The sequence below is a fragment of the Trachypithecus francoisi genome, unplaced genomic scaffold (genome assembly GCF_009764315.1).
Source record: "Trachypithecus francoisi isolate TF-2019V2 unplaced genomic scaffold, Tfra_2.0 Lachesis_group1, whole genome shotgun sequence".
Classification (NCBI taxonomy): domain Eukaryota; kingdom Metazoa; phylum Chordata; class Mammalia; order Primates; family Cercopithecidae; genus Trachypithecus; species Trachypithecus francoisi.
The window spans coordinates 93073513-93098707 of NW_022681454.1; the positions used below are offsets into that span (position 1 = coordinate 93073513).

At 35.7% G+C, this 25195-nt stretch overlaps 2 protein-coding genes across 5 annotated transcripts in view; one reads left to right on the forward strand and one right to left on the reverse strand.

Moving 5' to 3' along the window:
* Positions 1-3307, forward strand: part of SMARCAD1 (SWI/SNF-related, matrix-associated actin-dependent regulator of chromatin, subfamily a, containing DEAD/H box 1) — an 86213-nt gene extending 82906 nt beyond the window's left edge. For 3 of the 4 annotated variants that reach the window (XM_033214835.1, XM_033214836.1, XM_033214837.1), the window contains exon 24: positions 1480-2829. In XM_033214835.1, coding sequence (XP_033070726.1) covers positions 1480-1541 — 62 coding nt within the window. In that variant the 3' untranslated portion in view covers positions 1542-2829. Of the gene's footprint in view, positions 1-1479 lie in introns of all 4 variants that reach the window. The other variant, XM_033214834.1, reaches the window with a different exon arrangement.
* Positions 3308-5948: 2641 nt separating this feature from the next.
* Positions 5949-25195, reverse strand: part of HPGDS (hematopoietic prostaglandin D synthase) — a 37174-nt gene continuing 17927 nt past the window's right edge. The window contains exons 3-6 of the mRNA XM_033214839.1: positions 18297-18389; positions 15243-15352; positions 8775-8873; positions 5949-6290 (exon numbers count right to left, since the gene is read on the reverse strand). Coding sequence (XP_033070730.1) covers positions 6126-6290; positions 8775-8873; positions 15243-15352; positions 18297-18389 — 467 coding nt within the window. The 3' untranslated portion in view covers positions 5949-6125. The remainder of the gene's footprint in view (positions 6291-8774; positions 8874-15242; positions 15353-18296; positions 18390-25195) is intronic.

Below are 25195 nucleotides of genomic sequence, written 5' to 3' on the forward strand. Positions count from 1 at the left end.
TCTCTCTATATATATATATATAATTTTTTTAATTGTTGAAAGTATAGTATGAATGAAAAATACAGTGATTTAACAGCTGTGACATTTACAGTGTTTGTTTTTTCTGCTTTTTTCCCATTGATCCTTAATAAAGTCAATTACAAGCATGGCAAGTTATTTTCAATATCACAGCATATTCCTCTAAGTTGGTACAATACCATTATAGTATCTAATAAAATAAATAGTAATTTTCAGATGTTATCATATATTGTTCTTATCTAGATTTCTCTCATTTGTCCCCTTAATGTCTTTTATAACTTTCCTTAAAACACCAGGGTCCAAAGTTCACACACAGCATTTTATTGTATTCTATCTATCTTTAAGTTTAAAAGAATCTCCTTATTCTTTTCCTTCTTTCCTTTTCTCCCTGCATTCTTCCTAACATGGTATCAGTTTATTTAGTAATTTATGAAGTGTCAATTTGGATTTTATGGGCTATTTTCAAGTCTATGGATGAGCTTGGAAGCAAGGATGTCCGTGAACTCCCTAAGAGTTGATGGACTATTTTATATTCCTGTGTGTGTGTGTGTGTGTGTGTGTGTGTGTGTGTGTGTAACAGAGAAAAGAAGAGTAGATAAAAGTACTCATGATTTTAAATTATAACTGAGGTGTATACTTGTGAGAGAGGGGAGGAAGAGAGAAGTGGTTAGTTTTGCTACATTTCAGCCAATCTAATTTATAAAATTATTCATAGTTACAGATCTATCACAGATCAGCAGATATTTGTGAATTGCCAGCTGTTCTGTTGCACTAACTGGTAAATTAATAAATCAACTCATCTCAAAATATTCTGAGTGCTGAATTGAATTAATCAGGGATGGCTAGATTATCTGCCACTGTGACACAAAGGGATTTAGAAAATCTCAAATAATTCCTGTAAGTACTTATAAATATGGGGCCTCATTTAATTAAAATATAGGGCAAACTGGATAAACAAGGTAATTTAAAGTGGCTAATTTAATCATCAGCTGGTATGGTGTGCTCAGAATGCTGTTTATATGTATACAGTGTGGGTCTGAGTCAGTGGTTCTATCTGTAGATGAAAAATAAGAATATAGATTAAATAAGTTTTGGTTGGTTTAGGTTTGGCTTTGTTGTCTTTATTTTCCCTACTCTGTTTCTTACATAAATGTTTTTTATTTAGCAAATGTGAGAAGTACCAAGAATTATATATGATCCAGTGTATTACTGTGTATCTTTATATAGCTTTATAAAATTGGAAACATAACCTTAGATTGCTATGTTGGCAGTATGAACAGGAACAGAGAGGAAATAGCCCTAATCTAAGTAGAGATTAGGAAAGGTTTCTAACGGATGACACTGAAGCAAAGTAGCCCTTGAAAGATGAGTAAGAATTCACCAAAGAAAAAAAAATTGAGACAATGTTTTATAAAATAAAATACTTCTATAAAGCTTTTAATACTACTTTCTGACCTACAGGCGATGAAGGGAGTATGCCAGCAGATATAGCCACATTACTAAAAACATCAATGGGCCTGTGAAATAAGAACTGTGAACTCTCAATTGATGAGGAAATATCAACTTGGTGCACTCAAGGACATTTACATTATGATGACCATGGGGTTTATGAACATTTATAACTTTTTATAATTTCCATATTACATTTCTCATAGTATGGACAACTTTTTGCCACTAACTGAATTCTCCAAATACTCACACATGAAATTTCAAAAAAGAAGCCACAAATAATGTAGTCCTGAAGATGTTGAATAATCATTTTACAAAGCAGTTTTCTGAATGGGGATTAGTTGGTGATTGTTTGTAACAAATATGCTAATGCTTTAGAAATGTCAGTATTTTTGTAATTATTTCTACCTCCAAATATATATATATTGTCTTTCACTGGATAATGTGTGTAGATTTTTACATGTGCCTTATTTGACAATGCTTATGTCTTGTTTTTGCTTGTCTCATTTGAAGTTCTTTTTTATTATGTTAAAGAATGCAGCTGTATAGATTATATAGCTTTCATTTTATTGCTATTTGAAGCAGATGTTCACCAATGTCAGCAAGAACTCAACCTGAATTTAAAGGTGGCATTCCATATACTAACATCCCCCAGGTCCTCTCAAGTACTTCTGCTGAAACAAATTTGTTTGGCTAGGCACTAAGTTGTTTTCCAGTGAATAGTAACTAAAGAAGCCCTTACCTTGCTCCATGGATTAATTCCTTCTGTTCATTTTCCAACTGCACTAATAGTGCATATTACTCTGCCTAATCTTGTGCATGTTTTTATTGATTTCCCTCTCCCGGCTTTTGCTTCTCTTGAAACTGTTGCCCAGTCACTTCTGCTCCAATTCTCTTCCTCTCTAAATAGTAGTTTATTACTGCCACATCTCCATGCATCAGCAAAATGTTGGTGACATTTTTCTAGCCTGGCAGAACAGATTACTTAAAGCTATTTCACTTCAAAGCAGACTGAATGTGACTTCATCTAAAGGCAGCATTAGGTACTGCATGGAAATAGATCATTAACTTGAAACGCTTATCAAAATATATTTTACCAGTTTCCAGAATTTCCAGTACAGGACCGCCTGAAGAGAGAGCCATTGTTCAATTCCAATTCAGTGTGAGTGACAAAGTGAAATTTAGAAGTGAAGTTGTCTATTTGATATTTAACTCTTTATTAAATCTTTCTTTAAATTTCTGCCTGTCAGTCTATATTGCTGTTTTTATTATACTTCAGTTTCTTTGTATAACTTGTGAGTTCCATGTGTTTTGTTTTTGTTATGTAAATATCATTATAAATAAACTTATTTATAAATCAAAGATTTGTTAATTTTTGGAAATCATACCTTTCAAAGCATCCTAACTTGCTAAGATGCTAAGGTAATACGACCCTCTGGATTTAGAAGGCAAGTAAAACTCTTAAACAGTGATTATTTAGATATTAAAGACTCTGAGCACTCATGGCATAACCCCAGTCTTGATGGTATATTGAACAGACTGAATATAATTTACCATTACAGGGCTAAAAGGAGTCTTCATGTGTTAATACTACCTCCTTGTACATCACCGTACCCAAATCAGTTATTCAAATTGTTAGGAATTTTACCTTTTAAAATCTCATAATGGATTTCTCATAAGTTTTCTGTATTAATGTATTTTCAATGATAGACTGTTTCTTTTTTTGTTGTTATTGTTGTTGTTGTTCTATCCATACTTTTATCTCTAATGAAATGTAGTTGGGTTCTTCCTGTAATGCGCTATTATGTCTTGGGCTTAATAAAAATATTTGTGATCATAAGTTGTATTTTCACACCCTTTTTAACAGTTTCTAACCCTCCTCTTACCCTTAAAAATATATAATCTTGGGCACAAGTGAGATTATCTTATATGCTTAATATTGCCTGTTTGTCAGTAAATTGGAACGTATTACTTAGGATGTATTCTCATTGGTTCCTTCATTGGACTGATGTCAGTAAATACTGTAACCCATTATCACTGCAGAGCAAATGAAGCAAGAGTTGGAGTAATATCGTGACCAACTGAAGCATTTTTTTAATGCAGGCTACATGAGACATGCCTTATGCATGGGACCCCCATAGACTTTTAACTTTATGCCAGTAGATACTTATTTTGAAACATTACTGCTATTCCTAACAGTTGTATTATGATGTAGTGGAGAGACGGGGGTAGACGGGGGTATGAGGAGATTTGGTTTCCATTTGTGTGACCTTATGTGTGATACTTCACAGTCCATAAATTTAAGGAAGTCTTTTAACTCCTCAAAAATGTATTTTTGAAATAATAAATTCAATATGCAGTTCACTTTCTGCTTGACTTCACTCTCGCTTAGCCACCCTCTCTTTGTATAGAAGCAAGGAGACATTTCACTTGGATACACAGTGGGATAATGGAATGTGTTGTCCTTCAGTGCAAAAAGATTACCTAAAGGTTATGATAATGCCAAATATTTCCTTATGAAACTTGCTGTGGTTATACTTTATATTTGAATTGTGATTTGTATCAATATGTAGGACTGATTCTCTTATTTTGAATTTTCATAATTTTGTATAAGCATTGGATTATCACTTAGTTCTGTCTTCATTAAAACTTGATGGGGAAATTTAGCTGTGCAGAAGAGTGAAGAAAAGTGAACTACTTTCATTATCTAGAACATTATTTGCATTTCTTTTGTTAAAGGTAACATTTTTTCTTTAGATTGCCTGGATTACATGTTGGAGGGCTTTGAATGAGATTCACATACAACCTATTATCATTTACTTACAGCCACTAATAACAAGAAAATTTGATCCAAAGAATCAAGGAACTTAGAAAATACACTTTGTTTTTATGTGTAATCCTTAATAATTTATATTTTTCTTGTAGTTGTTTTCAGGCTGGAGTGCAGTGGTACGATCTCAGCTCACTGCAACATCTGCCTTCCAGTTCAAGTGATTCTCCTGTCTCAGCCTCCTGAGTAGCTGGGATTACAGGCGCCCACCACCACACCTAGCTTATTTTTGTATTTTTAGTAGAGACAGGGTTTCACCATGTTGACCAAGTTGGTCTCAAACTCCTGACCTCAAGTGATCTGCCCGTCTCAGCCTCCCAAAGTACTGGGATTACAGGCATGAGCCACTGTGCCTGGCCTAAAGTATTAAATAACTTTTTTTTCAATTTCATAAAACATTGAGAGGAAGGAAACACCTTAAATAAGACCATACCTATCTGGGCTTTTCTTTTCCTCTTCTTTCTCCCCCACATCCTCATCTCTTTTTTGATTTCTTAATTGTGAATAAAGCTTCTGTAAATATATGTGGATAGGTTTTTATGTGGACATGTTTTCAGGTCCTTGAGATAAATATCAAGGAGCACAATTGCTGGATTGTCTGGTAAGCGTATGTTTAGTTTTGTAAGAAACTGTCACTGTCTTCCAAGGTAGCCGTACCATTTGTATTCTCATCAGCAACAGATGAGAGTTACCCTTGCTCCCCATCCTCATCAGCGTTTGGTGTTACCTGCTGTTTTGGATTTCTGCCATTTTGACAATCGTATAGTGGTATCTTGTTTTAATTTGCAGCTCCCTAATGACATTTTGTTGGGCACTTCTTCATATGCTTATTGCTACCTGTATCTTTGTTGAGGTGTCTGTTGAGGTCTTTTGCCCATTTTTGATCAGTTTGTTTGTCTTATTGTTGAGTTTTATGAGTTCTTTGTATAATTTTGGATAACAGTTTTTTATCAGATACGTGTTTTACAAGTATTTTCTTCAAGTCTGTGGCTTGTCTGGCTTGTCTTCTCATTCTCTTGATCTCTGGGATATCTACATTTTTCTCATCACAACAACTTTATTCATGTCAGTAAATTCATCTTTACAAGTTTCTCTGGCTGCATATCTAGAGCCTCTTGAGCCGTGTCAGATTCCCACAGTCAACTCTTTCCTCTATAGCTCCCTTTATGTTCAGTTGAATTTCATTCCAGGATTATCAGTTTTTGTTCCTTTGCTGCACTTTCATCTTTGTTGAGAGTTCCCTCTTTTGATTCTTCATTTTTATAAAATGTCAAAGGGATTTATCACTGGGCCACAAGCAGGCAATAGCAATACAACTACACACTTTGCTGTCTATGCAGGAATAAGAGATGTGCAGTGACCTCTGGCAGTCTTTGAAAGAAGTGACTGGTCATTGGTCATGATGTACATAGGTTATTTACACAGGGATATGTGGACTGGAGAGCTATGAGCAAAGTTTGTGTTTTATGCAATTACAGGTAATTGTGGTAGCTGAAGTCCAAACCATTTTGGGGAAGGGGAAGAATGGTGTTGCTAAACCATATGACTGCAATTCGTGCATGTTAGAACCTGTGCAAAGCAAGGTCTGCCTGTATTACATACTATTTTTCCGCCATTGTAAATGATGCGAAGCTATTCTGAAAGAAGAAGATACTGCAGAAAGATTTGTGTTTGTGTTTTCCTTTTTAAAAATCAGAATATGGCTAAAGTGGAAATCTTGGTGGAGTTGGGAAGGGAGCATATGGATTATCTGGCAGGCTGATGTACCTGCCTTATCTGGTGAGAGAGATGCCCCGAGAACAAGAAACTTGAAGGCAACGTGGATCAGCTAGAGTTTGGTTTGGGGTCTTCGTTTTATCCAGTTAGCGATGGCAGGAATGGCTTGGACTTTCTTCCGTAAAGTCACCAGCCTTGGATGGATGTCCAACAGGTCAGGTTTAAAGACCAAAAGCGTGGTACTGCAAATCTCCCAGTAGAAATCTGCCCAAGTCACCTAATTTAAAGGAAACAAGCTTTTCATTTGAACATAGAAAGTATAGCTGTATCCACATTCCAAAATTAAAATTAGTTTATCTAAAAGATTCAAAACAATCTTGTTATTACAAAAGTAGAATGTGTATATGATAGAAGTTCAGAAAATTACTGATAATACCATACTCCAACACTCAGGTTACTACTATTAAACATTTTCGTGTTTAAGATATTTTTCCATGCTGATAGATGTTGTTTTACTAACATGAGATCTTAATGGTACATACTCTTAACCTTGTCTAGTCTCCATCTCTCTGTGACAATGCATTTTCCTTATCCAATAACCAATACGTATTTTTCCATCTGTTCTAAAAATGCCCTTTACAGGACAAAGCAGGATCTATTCCAGGTCTATGCATTTCATCTGGTTATGTCCATTAACTCTTCAAAACAGTACCCTTTTTTTCACATCACCAAATTATTGAAGATTTCACTCTAGTCCTACAGAAAGTTCTATCTTCAGGACTTTTGTATTTCATCTTACCTTGTTCCTTTGTACTACATAGTATAAAGGAAGGGGCGCAGGTTTTTCCTAGAAGGTATATAGTTTCAAGTGAAATATTTGTGGCTAAAATACATTGTATCACATAAAAAGAATATATGGGTGTCTAACCATTAGGGTATGCCAAGATTGGCCACTGGATTAGTGATGACAGCCTGGTCCTACCATTGTACAGTTGTATGTTTTTACCTTTGTGATTAGAAACCAATCTGTATGCTGTTACTTTGGCTCCATATGATTATCAAAGAGTGAAGTTTAAATGTGGACTACTCTTTCATCTTTTTTTACAGAATTTAATAAAGCTGATTGCTAGTGTTTCAGGAACTTACTAAACATCTGTCAGCCAAGAGAAGCTACTGGCTGGAAGATTCAGAATTCAGAATAAATCCAGAATTTTTTCAACTATTTATCAAGCACCTACTCTGTGCCATGCCCAGGTTTAGGTGCTGGAGAGCAAGGTAGGATGCAAGCCCTTTCTCTGATGTAGCTTTTATATTTTAGAAGGGACAATCAAATATGCAAAACGATGGGGGTTATGAAAAAAAGTGAAGTCGTGATGGACTGTGACATGGTCAGGGAAGACTTTCAAGAGGTGACACATAAGCCCAGGATTAAATATAAAAAAGGATTGAGACCTGCAGTGATCAATCTGGGGATTAAGCGTTCCAGATACGGGGAAGAGCATAAAGACCCTTAGGTGGGAGTGTGAGTTAAGTCTGAGGAACACACGCACCAGTGTGTTTGGAGCACTGTGAAGAAAGGAGAGAGTGCTCAGAGATGAGATCAGAACATCATTTACAAAGGAATTTTAATAGAAAATGAAAAATAAATTCTTAGAAATTATTCATTAAATAGGGCAGGGAGAAGAGCATTTTAGGAAAGGCTATGAGGGGAGTCAGAAGAAATGAAGGGGTATGTGAAGAGGTTGAAAGTTGAGAAAAAGATGTGGCAAGTTTACTTCTGTATCACCTAGAAGGGCTGAACAGGGCAGACAGCAGAGTGTCAGCCTGCTACAAAAAAGCAGTCTTATCTCCCAGAATGCAATCTCCCTGAAGGCAGGGACCGCCACTTGCCACAACTTGTAAATCAGGTTTAGATTGGATTTTTTGTCAAGACTACTCCTAGGTGGTAGTGTGCCTAGTATCTGGTTGTCTAACTTTTTTGTGATTATCGATGGTCCATGCCTACGCCAATTAATTTTTCTGGGGTTGGAAAGTGGTGATAGTTTCTATCAGTCTTTCTTATCAACTGGCATACTTTCATGAAGAGAAACTTTTTCCAGTTGAGATATAAAATGCTTCATAATTTATCCTGATATAAAATACATATGAGTTTATATTGTTAGCTGTAGTTCAAGTTCAGGAATCGGATATTTACTTGACCTTACTCACCTTACATCTCTATCTCCTTTCTCCCACATTGAAGATCCTGGTTCTCAGTGACATCAACACAATTTATTTTTGTACCCACAATATAAGTATAATAATACCAGAAAAAAAATACCAATAGTTTCTAGTACCACCAACAATATGATTACTGAAAATAGTATATGATTTTTTGTTGTTCTAAGAGATATCTGTCTTAGATGTATATTTAAATTAGTGTGTTTTACAAATGATACTTCTTGAAATAGTTATTCTCTAATAGAGTACATTTGTATTCTGTGTGTTCTCTATGCATCTCTTTTGCACAGTTAGGTTCATTTACTTCACTTTGATTTTTAGGATAGCTTTTTAAGTTTTTGCTGCTAATATATAATTATATAAAATACGATTCCAAAGTCAAATCTATTTTTTAAAAAGGTTTATTTAAAGGAGTTTAACCTTTGTTCTTGCTGTAAATTCTATTCCCTCCCTATAGGTAACTTTTTTTCAATAAGTTTTCATAGTTTTTTGGTTTGTCTTTTTATTCGCTTGAATTTTTTAAGATACAAAACATACTCACAGAGTTACCAATAAGCCACTCTTTCCCCCCTAAATACGTGTCCAAGTCTTGCATCAGATGAGGCGCATTATACGTGAGCAGCTCATTGAACATCTGCTCCTAGGAGAAGGAGAAAATATCACTTTAAGAATAATGAGAAGAAAAGTAACATGATCTGAGGAGGAAGTAGATTTCTCCATCTTTATTCTCCCACATGAATTCAAGAAGAAAGAGAAGTAGCTAGATTTTTTATTCAATTTTATGACGTGGAGATTTAGGTCTGATTCTCTATAGATGTGAGTCATCTCTTCATTGCTCATGGATTAAAAAAAAAATAGTTTTGTGTCACCAGTTCTTACAGTTTCTTTGTGTATAATGACTAAATACCCACAGTCTTATTTTTTCTTAAATTTATTAAAGCAAAATGATTCTATCGTCTTTTTAGATTTCTAAAATTTCCCTCTTTCTTAACCTAGCTTTTTTAAAGCTAAATAATGTAACTGAAGGTAAAGAAACTTACTTTATTTCGTAAGGCTAGACTCTACTAGGTTGGCAGTTCTTCATTTCACTATTGCGTTTATAATGAATCATGATCTTGGGCCTTTATGTATTTTCTCATTGGACTACTATTGTGCCTTATTATCAGATTTGTCTATCTTGAATATCATCTACAAAATGCATCATCCAGTTATCCCCTCTCAATATATAAACTAATATTATTTAAAAATTAACATCCTTAGGGAAATATATATAAAACATCCGTTTTTTAAATTGTCATTATTTTTCTACTTGAAGCTCTGAAGACCAAATAATTTACTCAAGGCCTCTTTTTTGATAAGAGATGTTTGTTTATATATAAGAATTCTGCCGGTTTGAGTCTTGGTTATGAAATAGAAGCCAAACTCAAAAATATAAAATGTATATATCATTTATTAACATGTCTAAATGATGTATAATAAAATCCGGCCTTTAGTAAGATAAGTCAGCTAGTGGATACCACACCAATTTGCTGATTTACTTGCTGTTATGATTATGACTTAGCCAGATGATATATACTACCACAACATAATGCCTTATATTTGTAAAGTACAATTTGCAAAAGCATCCTTACATACAGGTTGAGCCTCCCTAGTCCAAAAATCCAAAATGCTCCAAAATCCAAAACGTTTTGAGCATGGGCATGATGCCCAAAGGAATGCTCAGGGGAGCATCTCAGATGTCAGCTCTCCAGATTCAGTATGCTCAACCAGTAAGTATAATGCAAATATTCCAAAATCTGAAGAAAACCCCAAGTCTGAAATACTTCTGGTCCCAAGAATTTCAGATAAGGGATACTCAACATGTACTTAGATATGTTTGCCACATTTAAAAACCGAAGCTTATAAAGCTTGTCATTATTTTGACTTTATGTACTTTCCCTTGTTCTGTAAAGTGCTCTGTGGTCAGTATGTTCATAGTTTTAACAAAAACATAAGGTATGAGTCTTTCTGCTGCTTACACAGAATTTGTAATCCCAGTGAAGGGCAGTGAGTCGAGAACCATGTGGTGCTTGCCACAGGTCTGCTCACCTCAGTTGGCATCGGTCAGAAAGGCAATGGCCAAACTGATTGTTGGACAACTTTCCAAAAACTCCTGTGTGCACTCCTGGGAAATTCTGTTCTTCTAACATGCATTTCCAGAGCTTCAGGTACACCAATGTTTGTGTATATGCAGAGTCAAAACTATTATATCTGTGCTATTGACTTCTCCTTGAGCCCAGATTCTCTTTATAAGTTTGGTGAATTATTTCAGTCTAATGAAATATAAATTAATAAACAGTATAATTAGTATTTAAGTTTCATTTTAAAGTACAATCAACCAAAATAATATAGAGGATAAGATTTGATTACACTTTTTTTTTCCCAGATATATTTTAAAAAATACATTTCCTGATCCATCCTAGACAGCCACTCCTATACTTGATGGATTCAGAAATTTCTAGCCTCCCTTTTCAGAGAGTTACAAAGGAGGTTTTTTCACCCTGAGAAATTGTTGCTATGAAAGTCTAACAAATGGCTTTTAGGGAGGTTCGCATATTTCTCAAAAGCATTTTTATATATGCACTACCAAAATTATTTTGTGTTGGAACCAGAACATCAGAATATCCTCAGGCCTTCTCATTCTTCTTCCCCATCCTGTTTTTTAGATGAAGAAATGGAAACACAGATCCATTAAATAACCGAAGTAACACTAATGATAAGTTCAAGGATTGTCATGGTGACCAATATCCAAGGACATCTTTTGTTTTTCTTTCTTTAAATTGGAAATGGAATTTTTAGTAATAAATACTGTAACATTGTGTATATTTGGTAGATTTTTAAGGCACGTGTGACAAGAATATATTCACTATCCATCTTAGGTGCATCAATATTCTGCCTTTGAAATGTTCACCTGACCACCAGATGGCAGCAATGCAGCCCACTACCAACAGTCTAAGAAATGAAATACAGAATGGTGCATTTTTCATGATATTATTAGCCAAATCCTGCTTGTTAGATAGTCTGTAGCTATCAGCAATGTTTCTGCAACGTGTTCTGCCTTTGTATGATTTAATCATGAACTTGGATTGCTATGTCCTTTGAAATTGTTTTTTGAAATATAAGAGAGTTGTTATTCTAATGCAAAGGTAGAGTGTTACTCTTATCACAAATGTTCGAAGAATATTTTCCTCTGGGAGGTGGCCTCTGTTATGGAACCTCAGCCACAGAAAGAAAATAGAAAAGTAGAGAAGAGCAAACTGATAAATTGATAGACTGCACATCAGGGGAGTCTTTGGTACATGGAACAAAAATCTTTAGACACTTCTAAATTGGAGAGTATCTGTTTCTACATTTATAATGATATATAAAATTCAGATGCCATGTCTGACAAATAGTGAAAACAACACGAAAGTATATAACTATTAATTATAATAGTTAATATTTATTTAACACTTCTTACCTAGCCATAGGCACATATGCTAACATTTAATCCTGCCAACATACTTCAAAGTAGAGCCTGTTATGTCCCCACTTTGCAAAGAGTTTGAACTATAAATAGGGAGTTAAGTGACAGCTAGTAAGAAGGGAATCAGGATTTAAGCCTGGCAGTTTGACTCCAGAGCCTAAATGTACTTACGTCAAAAAGTTGTATTTCTATCATCAAAGCTGAGCTTTATTATTTCCTGGCTAGGCCTATATATATATATGTGTGTGTGTGCAGACCCTACGCACCTTACATTTATATCATGGAGTCAGTCAATGTAAATACTTTTGTGTCCAGATATCTCTATTCAAATCAGAAGGTGCTAATTAAATAGTATTTATAATAAATGCTAAGTAGATAGTATCTGCTTAAATATGTGCTTAAGTAAATTGATAAGACTGCCTGCCATTTGTGCTGTGGCTTTCGGCTATAGGCTTTAGCTTTAACATGTACATAAATATTCATGCACAGCTGTTTTGAACAGCTGCTTGCACTGTGGTATTATACCCAGTGATTAAGAACCTGGGGTTTGAGTCAGTGACAATTTGAATTCCTTCTGCACCACTTCTGGCTGAACAATTTTGGGTAAGTTGTTTACGCTACATGAAACTCTGTTCTCTTACCTGGAAGATGAGGATAACAACAGTTTCATTCTAAAGGGATGCTTAAATTCGTTACTTTAAGCAATTGTATATCTAGGTGATGAGACTATGGGATCTAAATTCAGCTGTCTGGGCTCAGTTCTCAGTTCTGTCAGTTGTGTGACTTTGGGCAGCTTTGTAACTTCCGTTTCTCAGTGTCTTCATCTGGAAAGTGAGCATGACAATAAAAAGCGCTTATCTTGAAGGAGGAGAAGGAGGGCTGACTGAGATAACACAGGGAAAGAGATGAGAGTAACACAGGCATATGGTGTGCATTTGATGAGTGTGGTTCTGATCACTTATTCAACAAGTGTGTAATGCCTACTACATAAAAGGCACTGTGATGGCAGTGGGGGATCAGTTGAATAATACAGACATGATTCCTGCCCCCGATGCATACAGCTTGAGGAGACAAGCAACAAACGAGTAAATATATTTTAAAATAGAGACGGTAATGACTGTCCTAAAGGAAACCACTAGAAGCTGTAATAAAGATGTCTATTTAGAATTCTGCATAAAGATGAATAATTTGACAAATATATATCATTTGACTTTCATCTCTAAACCACAGTAATGTTTTTAAAAAGATAGATCTCACAAGGAAGTGGAAAGAGAGGAGATGAGAGCAAACAAAATTTGAAGCTAGTAAGCAGATGGGTGAATGGCACCTGCAAAAAGAAAGCCAAGAACCAATCCCATCAACAACACGAATTCCCTAAATGTCTCAGGAAATGACCGGATATGTCTAGAACTGGGGTTAAGGAGGTTTGGGAGGGCATAAAATGAGGACTGGTGGAAAACTATTAAGCGGTTTTAGCATGGGATGTTCTTCATTTTACGTTGCTAGACAGCTGTCCCTTCCCCATTCTTAGCAGCAAACAGCCTAAGAATTTTTATAAATTTAGAAGCACAATATCAGAAATTTAGAACTCAAGGACTGATAAAGTTGAGAAATGCTTTCTAAAAGTAATGCAGAAAAGCAAAGAGATGGGAAACAGGAAAAGAGCCAACATCTGAATTATTGGAATTCTACTATAATGGAACAAAGAAAATAAAGGGGGAGGAAATCATTAAAGGGGAGGAAAAAATTAAAGGAAATTTCCTCGAACTAAAAGGACATGGGTCCCGGGTTGAATGGACTCATCAAGGAAGCAGCACAATGGATGAAAACAAGATCATAACAAGACTCATCATTGCAAAATTTTAGAACTCTAAGGGCACGTGTTTTATAATCTTTCAGAGTGGAAAAAAAAAACAGGTCACATACGAAAGGTCAGTAATTAAATTGGATGCAAACTTCTCAACAGCCTTTCAAATACTAATGAAAAATTACTTTTATCAGAATTCTACACCCAGCCCAACTATAAAACAGGTTTGAGAATAAAATAAAAACATCTTTAGACGAATAAGGCCCCCAAAGCCTCAAACTTTTATTTCCTATGCCCAGTAAGCTCTTAGAGGATTGTTCCACAAAAACAAGGAAAGAAAACAGGAGAATGAACCCAGGAAACGATAAAAAAAAAAAAAAAAAATCCAGGGTAACAATAAAGATCTCAGGATGACATCTGTGACCAAGTATCTAGGACAACCATACCAGAGTGAAGCAGTGTGACTCACAAGATAGACATATCCATACCATCTGTCATAGTCATATCTGCTGTCATCAAACCTTCACTTTAACTTTTGGAATATTAGAGGATGTGCCCCCAAATAAACAATGGAGTAAACAAAGGAAGAAGGCAGCATCCAGGAACAGGACTCCAGCTCCACAGAATGGCATCCCTGGAATGACAGCAAAGGGAATTCCAATGATGACAGCTGTGCAGAAAACCTAGAGAACTCCGCAAAGAATGGAAGCCTCCTAGACGGAGCTCTCCAAGAAATATTGGAAATAACAGATGAACTGATATTACGTTGATCTTGTGGAAAATCGTATTGGCAGGCTATTGGATACTGTGGAAAGTCAGCAATAAAAGTAAAAAGAAGCAAAAGAAAGCAATTACTAATTTTGAGGAAGAAAAGTGAGAAAGGAAATATAAAAGCATACTACAGTGCACAGTTCTGCGCGTTATTTGCATAGCATACTAATCAGAGAATATTAATTTAACCAAAAGATTTTCACATCACAATATTGGGAGCTTGGTGAAAGGGAAGCAGAGAGGATGACTATGTAAGAGAAAAATTGTTATTACAGGTTGAGATCCCTTATCCAACATGCTTGGGAACAGAATAGTCTTGAATTCCAGATTTTTTCAGATTTTGGAATATTTGAATATACATAATGAGATATCTTGGGGATGGGACCTAATCTAAATACAAAATTCATTTATATTTTATTTACACCTTATACACATAGACTGAAGGTAATTTTATACGGTATTTTCAATAATTTTGCACATTTGCCAAAGTTTGTGTTAAGTACTTACATGGGGAATTTTCCACTGGTGCTGTCATCTTGGTGCTTAAAACGTTTTGGAGTTTGGGGCATTTTGGATTTCAGATTTGCAGGTTAGGAATGCTTAACCTGTACTATCATAAGTCCTTAGAAATAATTTACAATTGGTCAATCAGAAGAAGTCATATTTACATATCCTATAGAAATATGGAAATGTGTAAATCCTAAAGAAACTGTTAAACAAATTTTTTAAAGGGTTGCATCTGAGGAGGAGTTAATGTGAAGGGGTACAATAGGGAATTGCTGTACTTTATTTTAAACTTTTAAAATATAATTTGATATTTTAAAACTATACATATTGTTTTGATATAAGGAACTTTCTAAGGCACCTAACAATGTCTGACAGGTGGTATGTGATTAATACTAGGAATAGCAAATGGATCACATTACTTTCACGTCTTGCTTTTTCTCTGCCCAAGGAAAACATGACATGAAATCGTCCAGTGTGTCCACAATAGCATCAACTTGACATTGTTCCATTTCTGTGTTTCCAGCCAAATCTATGGAATAGAGAGAGGCCCATCAATATGTTTAATGTACTATATTAAGTTTATTTTTAACAGATAGTATATTCATATGGTTGAAAATTCAAAAGAGCATAAAACAATATCCAGTGAAGACTAGCTTCCATCCACCACATTTTGCTCCCTTACCTACCTACCTTACTAGTAGCCACTTTAATTAGTATTCTTACATTATTTCTTTATGAAAATACAAGCAAATAAAAACATATATCCCACTAGATATGCTTCCTCATCCCATGTCCCCTACATATCTTTCTTTACAAGTACCCAAAGGGTGTACTTGCTCTTTTTTTTTTCTGGCTACATGAGATTTCTTGAGGTAGATGTGCCACAATTTATTTAACTAGCCTCAACTGATTAGGTTTGTTTCCAGTCTTTTGTTAATATAAGCAACACTACAAGAAATAACCTGTACCTACATTATAATTCACTTTGTATAAATAATTATTTATTTTTGCAGACAGTTTTTGTCAGGAGCATTTGTTTTCTGACTGGAGACTAAAAATTTTAAATAATAGAGGGTTTTTTTTTTTCTTTTGTTTGTTAATCATTATTTTTGGAAATAAATCATTGATCTTCCTAAAAATTTTCTCAATGGTGCCAATTTAAAATGCTTCTGTGTAGAAGCCTTCTAAAATGGATTGCTTTTGTAAAACTTTATAAATTTATTAAAAATTAAGAAACTGTATACTGACAGTGGATGAATTGGATGTAAATTATACCTCAATAAAGGTGTTAAAATCAAAAGAAAATTCTTGAGTGATTTAGAGTTCCTCTGTAAACTGTATTTTTGTGTGTGTAATATTCAAAGGTTGATTATTCTTCTTTCTGACCTTGAATAGTCTTCAGAATTCTTCACTCATTTTCATCCCTACTTTGACTTCCACCTCAAAGCTTCAGCTAAAACTTCGTGGAGGTGACTCCTTATTCAATATTTTTAGTCCTAAACCACAGGCTCATTTTTTCAGCATCCTTTTGTATATATCTCTGATTACTCTTTTGGCACCTGAACATTCTTCTACAAATCCTCAAATGCAGTCATCACACCATTTCTCAAACCAGCTCTCCTTTTTTTTTTACCCAACAAATGATTACAGGCCTCAACTGTGACTCGGCCCCAAGTAGGGGCTGTATATAGTAGCATTGAATAGGAGAGGTAAAATCCTTGCCTGAATGGCACTTATGGTCAACTGGAAAAGGCAGACATTGAGGAGGGTATTGAAAGTTGAAAAAAGTATTTTAAACAGAAAAGAGAAGGAAATGGAAGAGAAGAGGAGGAGAAGGAGGACGTAGCAGTACATAGTGCATTGAGAATGGCAAACTCTGTCTATGCTATACCTCTCCTGGTTAAATAGACTGCCTTCCACATGGCAACATCTATCTACTGTCTCTAAGATGATTCTACATCCACCAATTTTTCATATTTTTCTTGGTCTCTCTTCTTTGCCATCTGGATCATTTCACTTATCTCCTAATGTGCTTCCCTGCAGTAGCCACAAATACAAAGTAACCACAATAATCTTCCCAAAATGCATAGCAGTAGTTATGCTGCTTTTCTAGATAAAAACCTACAATTACGTAAGAAAAAGTCAATACTCTAGATCTTTCTAATCAAATCCAATCCATTCTAAGCATTTCTCTAATTCTCTTCCACCTGCAAATTTGAAGTTCATTCTTCTTCTCATGCCATTTTCTCTCTACTTAGAATGTTCTAGCCCAGAGATTCTCGAAGTGTGATCCATGGACCACCTGCATCATCTGGGAAATTGTTGAGAATGCAAATTCTTGGGCCCCACCCAAGGTCTACTGACTCAAAAGTTGCACAAAGTATATTTTAATGAGGATCCAGGTGACCCTGATGCACATAAAGTTTGAAAAGCACTGCCTAGGTCCAAATCTTCCTCTTGAAATTCTAGCTATCTTTGAGCCTAAACCTAAATGTCATTTTCACTTTAAGGCCTACTTTCCCTGGTCATGAATAATTTCCATTTCTTCTAAACTTTCAAAATAACTTTATTTGTTGAAACATGTTAGTGTAACACAAACCTTTGTATTTTTAAAATACACCATTTCATTCCAAAATGAGGTCTAGTGTTCATGGCCCATTTTATTTGTGAGCTAACTATGTATGTGTCTATGACTTGGATCATAGCAGTGGCAATGCTCGTGGGGAGATAGGTTTGAGAGAATGGTGATTCTACAGATTGATTGAAAGAAAGGAGTTTTAAAAGAAGCCAAAGGTAGCCTTTGGCTCAAAAAGGCTGTGAGAATAGTATGAGGGAAGAGAGAAGCAGACAATGGAGCATAGGATGGGAGAAAGCGTGTCAGGCAAAAGCAAGAACAGTTTCTATTGTTGCTCTTCTAATATCGTGGGTGCGGGCACTAATGCAACAATCCAGAAGCCAACTATCCCCTTCAAGCTTCCTCAGATGGCACTGAGTGGAAGCAAAGAAACTCCCTTTCTATTTTTTTCAGCATGATTAGGATGAAGGACATTACTGACTATATAATTTTAATAGTCTAAGAAATTTCAACTTCCATATGCCAAATGTATTTTCTGCTAAGTAATTTTCTCTGATAACTTATAATATGCATACTAGCAAAAGTTTAGAATGAAACATACCTGTCCAATTTTTTAACTAAACTCCAACAAAGGCTTGGAGAGCAAACAGATACAAGGCAGGAAAAGCAGGAGGCAATATAAAATAAAATTGTCTAATTGTCTAGGGAACTCATGGAAAGTTAAACTGATACAGGTGGTATATTTATACTTTTCTCTATTATTTAATTCCATTCTTATTTGTACTATAGTGTGCTATGCCAAACTCATTTAATGCATATTGAATATATATCGTGTTTGTTTCAGTTATCAAAAATCTTAAGCACTTATTGTGTTTATTACATGTTTATTACATGTTACCTGTGTTTTTAGTCAAATATCTTGCTATTGCTAGGCTCTGGTGAAGGATAAGTCCATCAACTTCCAAAATGGGGATTTTTCCAAATGGGAGAGCTTAAAATAAAATGAGCAAATAATTAACTTCATAACAAAACCAAAAGTTATATTACTTCCATTTTTACTGATAATTGTGAAAACAAAGCATGATTTTATGAAATCATGAAATTTTAAAATATTTTTAAAGGAACACTTGACAACCTGTAATGGAATATTTACATTTTATAAGTTTGTTTAAGTTGTTAGAAAACCTGATTTAAAGTTAGTGACAGAACTGGTTCTTAAACCCAGGTTTATAGTGACACCATATGCTATACTGTATTTTACATGCTTAATATTAAAAAAAATTCTTTTAAAGCTTCATTATTTTTTGTAGCCTCAATTGCAGATTATTAAAATCATAGTCTGAGGATTATGAAGAGTTTGATTTACATATTGAGTTATGGTAAGAACTTAGCCATAGCCTTTTTAAAATTAATACATAATAATTGCACATACTATGGGGTACATGATACATGCACACAATGTAATGATCAAGAGATTTTTTATTTCTTATTTAATTTCTTCATTGACCCAGTGAACATTCAGGACCATGTTGTTTAATTTCCATATATTTGTATAGTTTCCAAAGTTCTTTTTATTATTGATTTCTAGTTTTATTCCATTGTGGTCTGAGAAAATACTTGATATAATTTCAATTTTTAAAAATTTATTGAGATGTGTTTTGTGGCTTAACATATGGCCTATCCTGTGTGCTGCTAAGAAGAATGAGGATTCTGTAGCTTATGGATAAAAAAATATATTTTTTTGAGATGGAGTCTCTCTCTGTCACTGAGGCTGGAGTGCAGTGGTGCGATCTCGGCTCACTGCAACTGGGCTGGAGTCTCTCGCTCTGTCACTGAGGCTGGAGTGCAGTGGTGCGATCTCGGCTCACCACCTGCCAGGTTCAAGTGATTCTCCTGCCTCAGCCTCCTGAGTAGCTGGGACTACAGGTGTGTGCCACCACACCCAGATAAGTTTTGTATTTTTAGTAGAGATGGGGTTTTGCTATGTTAGCCAGGCTGGTCTCGAATTCTTGACCTCAAGTGATCCACCTACCTCGGCCTCCCAAAGTACTAGGATCACAGGCGTGAGCAACCACTCCCAGCCTATGGATGAAATGTTCTGTAAATGTCTGTTAGTTCCATTTGGTCTGTAGCACAGATTCAGCCCAATGTTTCTTTGTTGGTTTTCTGGCTAGATTATCTGTCCGGTGCTGACAGGGGAGTGTTGACATCCCCAGCTCTTATTATGTTAGGATCTATCTCTAACTTTAGTTTTAACAATATTTGCTTCATATATTTAGGTGCACATATACTTACAATTGTTATATCCTCTTGCTGAATTGACCACTTTATTATTATATAATGACTTTGTATTTTTTTCCTTTTTAAATTAAAGTCTATTTTGTCTGCTATAAATATTGCTACTCCTGCATGCTTTTGGTTTCTGTTTGTATGGAATTTTTTTTCCCATTCCTTCATTTTTACTCTATGTGTGTCTTTTTCAGGTGAAAGGAGTTAATTGTAGGGAGCAGATAGCTGGCTTTTATTTTGTTTTGTTTTTTATTCAGCCACTTTGTATATTTTTAACTGAGGAATTTAAATCATTTATATTCATTGATAGATGAGGGCTTACTCCTGTCATTTTGTGAATCGTTTTCTGATTGTTTTGTATACTTTTTTTCTTTATTCCTCTCATTATTTATCTTTGTGATTTAGTGGTTATCTATAGTAATAACTTTTGATTTATTTCTCTTTCTCATTTATGTATCTGCTCTACCAGTTAGTTTTATACTTTCATGTATTTTCATGATGGTAGATATCATCCTTTCACTTCCAGATGTAGGGCTTCCTTAAGCATTTCTTGTAGGGCCAGTCTAGGGCCAGTCTATTGGTGATACGTTTCCTCAGAAAAACTATTTCTCTCTCTCTTTTTTTTTTTTTTTATTATACCTTAAGTTCTAGGGTATATGTGCACAATGTGCAGGTTTGTTACATATGTATACAAGTGCCATGTTGGTGTGCTGCACCCATTAACTCGTCATTTACATTAGGTATTTCTCCTAATGCTATCCCTCCCCCCTGCCCCCACCCCAAGACAGGCCCCGGTGTGTGATGTTCCCCATCCTGTGTCCACGTGTTTTCATTGTTCAGTTCCCACCTATGAGTGAGAACATGCGGTGTTTGGTTTTCTGTCCTTGCAATAGCTTGCTCAGAATGATGGTTTCCATCTTCACCCATGTCCCTACAAAGGACACGAACTCATCCTTTTTTATGGCTGCATAGTATTCTATGGTGTATCTGTGCCACATTTTCTTAATCCAGTCTATCATTGGTGGACATTTGGGTTGGTTCCAAGTCTTTGCTATTGTGAATAGTGCCGCAATAAACATAGGTGTGCCTGTGTCTTTATAGTAGCATAATTTATAATCCTTTGGGTATATACTCAGTAACGGGATGGCTGGGTCAAACGGTATTTCTAGTTCTAGATCCTTGAGGAATCATCACACTCTCTTCCACAATGGTTGAACTAGTTTACAGTCCCACCAACAGTGTAAAAGCGTTCCTATTTCTCCACATCCTCTCCAGCACTTGTTGTTTCCTGACTTTTTAATGATCGCCATTCTAACTGGTGTAAGATTGTATCTCATTGTGGTTTGGATTTGCATTTCTCTGATGACCAGTGATGATGAGCATTTTTACATGTGTCTGTTGGCTGCATAAATGTCTTCTTTTGAGAAGTGTCTGTTCATATCCTTTTCCCACTTTTTGATGGGTTGTTTGATTTTTTCTTGTAAATTTGTTTAAGTTATTTGTAGATTCTGGATATTAGCCCTTTGTCAGATGGGTAGATTGCAAAACTTTTCTCCCATTCTGTAGGTTGCCTGTTCACTCTGATGGTAGTTTCTTTTGCTGTGCAGAAGCTCTTTAGTTTAATTAGATCCGAGTTGTCAATTTTGGCTTTTGTTGCCATTGCTTTTGTTGTTTTCGTCATGAAGTCCTTTTTGCCCATGCCTATGTCCTGTATGGTATTGCCTAAGTTTTCTTTTAGGGTTTTTATGGTTTTAGATCTAACATTTAAGTCTTTAATCCATTTTGAATCAATTTTTGTATAAGGTGTCAGGATTGGATCCAGTTTCAGCTTTCTACATACGGTTAGCCAGTTTTCCCAGCACCATTTATTAAATAGGGAATCCTTGTCCTATTGCTTGTTTTTGTCAGGTTTGTCAAAGATCAGATGGTTGTAGATGTGTGGTGTTATTACTGAGGGCTCTGTTCTGTTCTGTTGGTCTATCTCTCAGTTTTGGTACCAGTACCATGCTATTTTGGTTACTGTAGCCTTGTAGTATAGTGTGAAGTCAAGTAGCGTGATGCCTCCAGCTTTGTTCTTTTGGCTTAGGATTGTCTTAGCAATGCGGGCTCTTTTTTGGTTCCATATGAACTTTAAAGTAGTTTTTTCCAATTCTGTGAAGAAAGTCATTGGTAGCTTGATGGGGATGGCATTGAATCTATAAATTACCTTGGGCAGTATGGCCATTTTCACGATATTGATTCTTCCTATCCATGAGCATGGAATGTTCTTCTATTTGTTTGTGTCCTCTTTTATTTCATTGAGCAGTGGTTTGTAGTTCTCTTTGAAGAGGTCCTTCACATCCCTTGTAAGTTGGATTCCTAGGTATTTTATTCTCTTTGTAGCAATTGTAAATGGGAGTTCACTCATGATTTGGCTGTTTGTCTATTACTGGTGTATAGGAATGCTTGTGGTTTTTGCACATTGATTTTGTATCCTGAGATTTGCTGAAGTTGCTTATCAGCTTAAGGAGATTTTGGACTGAGACGATGGGGTTTTCTAAATATACAATCATGTCATCTGCAAACAGGGACAATTTAACTTCCTCTTTTCCTAATTGAATACCCTTTCTTTCTTTCTCTTGCCTGATTGCCCTGGCAAGAACTTCCAACACTATGTTGAATAGGAGTGGTGAGAGAGGGCAACCCTGTCTCACGCCAGTTTTCAAAGGGAATGCTTCCAGTTTTTGCCCATTCAGTATGATATTGGTTGTGGGCTTTTCATAAATAGCTCTTAGTATTTTGAGATACATTCCATCAATACATAGTTTATTGAGAGTTTTTAGCATAAAGGGCTGTTGAATTTTGTCAAAGGTATTTTCTGCATATATGAGATAATCATGTGGTTTTTGCCTTTGGTTGTGTTTATGTGATGGATTACGTTTATTGATTCACGTATGTTGAACCAGCCTTGCATCCCAGGGTTGAAGCCCACTTGATCTTGGTGGATAAGCTTTTTGATGTGCTGCTGGATTCCATTTGCAAGTATTTTATTGAGGATTTTCACATCTGTGTTCATCAGGGATATTGGTCTAAAATTCTCTTTTTTTGTTGTGTCTCTGCCAGGCTTTAGCATCAGGATGATACTGGCCTTATAAAGTGAGTTAGGGAGGATTCCCTCTTTTTCTATTGATTGGAATAGTTTTGGAAGGAATGGTACCAGCTCTTCTTTGTATCTCTGGTAGAATTCGGCTATGAATATATCTGGTCCTGGACTTTTTTGATTGGTAGGCTATTAATTATTGCCTCAATTTCAGAGCCTGTTACTGGTCTATTCAGGGATTCAACTTCTTCCTAGTTTAGTCTTGGGAGGGTGTATTGTCCAGGAATTTATCCATTTCTTCTAGATGTTCTAGTTTATTTGTGTAGAGGTGTTTATAGTATTCTCTGGTGGTAGTTTGTATTTCGGTGGGATCAGTGGTGATATCCTCTTTATCACTTTTTATTGAGTCTATTTGATTCTTCTCTCTTTTCTTCTTTATTAGTCTTGCTAGTGGTCTATCAATTTTGTTGATCTTTTCAAAAAAACCAGCTCCTGGATTCATTGATTTTTTGAAGGCTTTTTTGTTTCTCTATCTCCTTCAGTTCTAACTATTTCTTGCCTTCTGCTAGCTTTTGAATTTGTTTGCTCTTGCTTCTCTAGTTCTTTTAATTGTGATGTTAAGGTGTTGATTTTAGATTTTTCCCGCTTTCTCTTGTGGGCATTTAGTGCTATGAATTTCCCTCTACACACTGCTTTAAATGTGTCCCAGAGATTCTGGTATGTTGTGTCTTTGTTCTCATTGGTTTCAAATAACATCTTTATTTCTGCCTTCATTTCGTTATTTAGCCAGTAGTCATTCAGGAGTAGGTTGTTCCGTTTCCATGTAGTTGTGCGGTTTTTGAGTGAGTTTCTTAATCCTGAGTTCTAATTTGAGTGCACTGTGGTCTGAGAGTTTGTTGTGATTTCTATTCTTTTGCATTTGCTGAGGAGTGCTTTACTTCCAACTATGTGGTCAGTTTTGGAGTAAGTGCAATGTGGTGCTGAGAAGAATGTATATTCTGTTGAATTGGAGTGGAGAGTTCTGTAGATGTCTATTAGGTCCACTTGGTGCAGAGCTGAGTTCAAGTCCTGGATATCCTTGTTAGCCTTCTGTCTCATTGACCTAATATAGACAGTGGGTTGTTAAAGTCTCCCATTATTATTGTGTGGGGGTCTAAGTCTCTTTGTAGGTTCTAAGGACTTGCTTTATGAATCTGGGTGCTCCTGTATTGGGTGCATTTATATTTAGGATAGTTAGCTCTTCTTGTAGAATTGATCCCTTTACCATTATGTTATTTCCTTCTTTGTATTTTTTGATCTTTGTTGGTTTAAAGTCTGTTTTATCAGAGACTAGAATGCAACACCCCTGATTTTTTTTTTATTTCCATTTGCTTGGTAGTTCTTCCTCTATCCCTTTATTTTGAGCCTACGTGTGTCTCTGCATGTGAGATGGGTCTCCTGAATACAGCACACTGATGGGTCCTAACACTTTATCCAATTTGCCAGTCTGTGTCTTTTATTTGGGGCATTTATCCCGTTTACATTTAAAGTTAATATTGTTATATGTGAATTTGATCCTGCCATTATGATGTTAGCTGGTTCTTTTGCCTGTTAGTTGATGCAGTTTCTTCCTAGCATCAATGGTCTTTACAATTTGGCATGTTTTTGCAGTGGCTGGTACTGGTTGATCCTTTCTGTGTTTAGTGCTTCCTTCAGGAGCTCTTGTAAGGCAGACCTGGTGGTGATAAAGTCTCTCAGCATTTGCTTGTCTGTAAAGGATTTTATTTCTCCTTCACTTATGAAGTTTAGTTTGGCTGGACATGAACTTCTGAGTTGAAAATTCTTTAAGAATGTTGAATATTGGCCCCCACTCTCTTCTGGCTTGTAGAGTTTCTGCCGAGAGATCTGCTGTTAGTCTGATGGGCTTCCCTTTGTGCGTAACCCAACCTTTCCCTCTGACTGCCCTTAACATTTTTTCCTTCGTTTCAACCTTTGTGAATCTGACAATTTTGTGTCTTGAGGTTGCTCTTCTTGAGGAGTATCTTTGTGGTATTCTCTGTATTTCCTGAATTTGAATGTTGGCTTGTCTTGCTAGGTTGAGGAAGTTCTCCTGGATAATATCCTGAAGAGTATTTTCCAGCTTGGTTCCATTCTCCCTGTCACTTTCAGGTACACCAATCAAATGTAGATTTGGTCTTTTCACACAGTCCCATATTTCTTGGAGGCTTTGTTCATTTCTTTTTACTCTTTTTTTTCTCTAAACTTCTCTTCTCGCTTCATTTTATTAATTTGATCTTCAATCACTGATAACCTTTCTTCCACTTTATCAAACTGGCTACTGAAGCTTGTGCATGTGTCACATAGTTCCCATGCCACAGTTTTCAGTTCCATCAGGTCATTTAATGTCTTCTCTACACTGTTTATTCTAGTTAGCCATTTGTCTAATCTTT